Source organism: Pteropus vampyrus, unplaced genomic scaffold (genome assembly GCF_000151845.1).
Source record: "Pteropus vampyrus isolate Shadow unplaced genomic scaffold, Pvam_2.0 Scaffold8, whole genome shotgun sequence".
NCBI classification, from domain to species: domain Eukaryota; kingdom Metazoa; phylum Chordata; class Mammalia; order Chiroptera; family Pteropodidae; genus Pteropus; species Pteropus vampyrus.
Window position 1 is genome coordinate 13,281,659 of NW_011888789.1, and position 2,735 is coordinate 13,284,393.

The 2,735-nt window shown below is 34.9% G+C and overlaps 1 protein-coding gene across 1 annotated transcript in view; it reads right to left on the minus strand.

Annotated features, from left to right (window-relative positions):
* The window catches only part of ADAM2 (ADAM metallopeptidase domain 2), a 107,589-nt gene extending 106,134 nt beyond the window's left edge, over positions 1-1,455 (minus strand). Inside the window, exons 1-2 of the mRNA XM_011373439.1 lie at positions 1,401-1,455; positions 756-832 (exon numbers count right to left, since the gene is read on the minus strand). Coding sequence (XP_011371741.1) covers positions 756-832; positions 1,401-1,455 — 132 coding nt within the window. The remainder of the gene's footprint in view (positions 1-755; positions 833-1,400) is intronic.
* Positions 1,456-2,735: the final 1,280 nt, after the last annotated feature.

A 2,735-nucleotide genomic window follows, 5' to 3' on the forward strand; every position in this document is an offset into this window, starting at 1 on the left:
AATGCTTCATCTGTTATTTTTCTATTTAAATAATTAAACTTGAAATTCTCATAAACACTCATCTTTGAAATGATACATTGCAAATTTTACGCTTGTAATATCCGCCTAAGTGTGACAAGTGGGTAGTTGCTAAGGAAGTGTTTGCATTCAAATTACCAGAACATTTACTACCCTGCTAAAAGAAAATTAAGGAGGGGAGATGTATCAAAACACATTTCATTTCTTTAGAAATGGTTCTAGAAATTAGTAAAAATTTAAAGACAAAAAGAGAAAAATTAATAACCTGAACCAAGATGAACTAAGATGGCATGAAAAGAACAGTCTTAACGATTGACATATTTGCAACCGAAATGCAAAAATCATTCACGTAACACTTCATTAAATCAAATGGCCATCACCTCACATAAGGAATCCATAAGCTTACTTAACAACAATAACAATTCTTTCCAAATACAGTTTGCTGATTGAGTGAGGAGAGAACCTAGCTGGATCAGTCAATGATTATTCAAACACTCAAAGGGGAAACAAATTTAAAAGATGGGACTTAGGGTTTTGATAATAGGCATCACTGCACCATATGTCTATAAAACATTGTTAATCTTGGTTCATTTTCAAAAGGCTTTTTTACTTAAGACAAATTGAATATAAATATAAAATTCAGCAAGTGTGCATGGATGAAAAATGTCAGGTTTACTTCTTAGTAACAAAATAGTCACACTGTATTTAGATCGTGAAAAATGTTAGTGCTTAATTACATGTGATTCAACTCCTTCACTTGATAGTGACCGTATTTTCTCTGGAATTGTAATTTGCACACGTAGACGTTGAGAATCTGCAAGGTGCAAAATGTTTCATTAGAGCAACACCCACTGCCTCATAGCTTCCTTTGTTATTTCCTCATCTAAAATTCATAGTGTTCTATATGCCACTGCTTATTTTTATTATCTTTTCAAGTACCCTAGATTCACCGTCTTTCACTGATTACAAGACTTTGTAAAGAGTACATTGCTTTAGAAAAATTAATTTGTGGGTAGGTTGTGGTAATCCTGATGCAATAGGACCAAGCACTCTCAGTACTAATTAACTCAGGTTCTTTCAACCTTCCAACTACAAGATCCAGAGGTCAAAAATGCAGAGCATGAAACACTAATCCGGAAGCATCTAATCAAGCCATGCATGGCATTTCTCATCTTTTCTACGGTCCCAAAATGAGCGGGAAAGCCCCCTCACATCCAATGTGCATATAGGTTGAAGAAGGTGGCAATGTGGGAGTGGGTTAGAGCTTACAGAGTTGCCTCCCCAGCAAGAAAGCACTTTCCAGGGGCTATCCAGCCTCTCAGAGGAACCCCAGAAGAGAGATGACAACCCTGACAGGTCAGAGGAGGGGTTTTTGTACTTACCATGGTCTGTCTGGATCTCGATGAGCCCGACAAGCAGAAGGAGAAAGCACAGCATGGCTTGACGTCCTGGATCCCAGCCGTAATAATGGCAGTTGGCTTAGCTAGAAGGCAGTTGGAAGCGCGAGGAGCCCCTTGACAGAGGCAGATGACCGTGCAAGCAATGGGGGATGGGGAGGATCGGTTCGCTGTTGAATGTGGGCGGGTTTGGCCCCTAAATATATGCAGTAGGAGGCTTCGACTCAGTTTGAAGCTGCCTTGAAGCTAAAAAAAGACCAAAATCACTCTCAAAGGACATGGTTGATGAACTATGAACTAATGATGAGCTAATGAACAGGAAGATTTGTATATAATTGAAGTTACATAAACATAGTTTCTACAAACCATAGACACACAGCTCAACTAATATTCAAGTGAACAAACCAGTATAATTAGCACCTATATTCAGATCAAGAAATAAAATGTAGAACCACCATGGTGGCCCTCAGACAAGAGTTACTTCTAATATCACAGATTAATTTTGTCTGGTTTTGAACTTTATATGAATGGAATCAATCACCATGTACATTTTTATGTTCTTTTAATATGGTGATTATAAGATCCAAACATGTTGTAAGTAGCAATAGTTTTGTTTTTCCCTTGTTTTCGTATATTACACATTGAATGAATATAACACCATCTGTTTTTCCATTTTACTGTTAAAATTTGGTTCATTTACAGTTGCAGCTATTAAAAATCATATTTAGCTATTTTATTTCTTGTACATGTCATTTGGTGAACATATTAGTGAATTTTATTGGATATATTACTAGAGTGAAGCTGCCTGATCAGAGTATGCTTTAGTAGAGTTTCCCAAGACTGCTGTACGAATTTGTAATCCCATTTGTCATGTATTAGAATTACACTTTACATCAATGACTACACTTGTTTTTTGTCTTTTATTTCATTTTATTCATTCTGGTGGACCTGTAGATGTCCTGAATTTTGGTTTTAATTTGCATTTCATCATCGTTAATCATTAAGTTAATTTTTAATTATTAATTATTAAGTCAGAAATTAATTTAACACAGTTTTATGTGTTTATTGGCCATTTATATAGCTTCTTTTGTAAATGTTTACTTGAGACTTTGGTCTGTTTGCAGATTGAGTAGCCTTGTTTCATTCTTGTAATACATAAAAACTATTAATGTATTCTAGATATGATTCCTTTGTTGAATATAATTGCAAATATCTTCTGTACCAGGGCTTACATTCAATAAATTTTTGTAGATACATATTTATATTCAGAAATTTACTTTTTTCTCATATTTTTTTGGAATTTTATGATATGTATCTTCT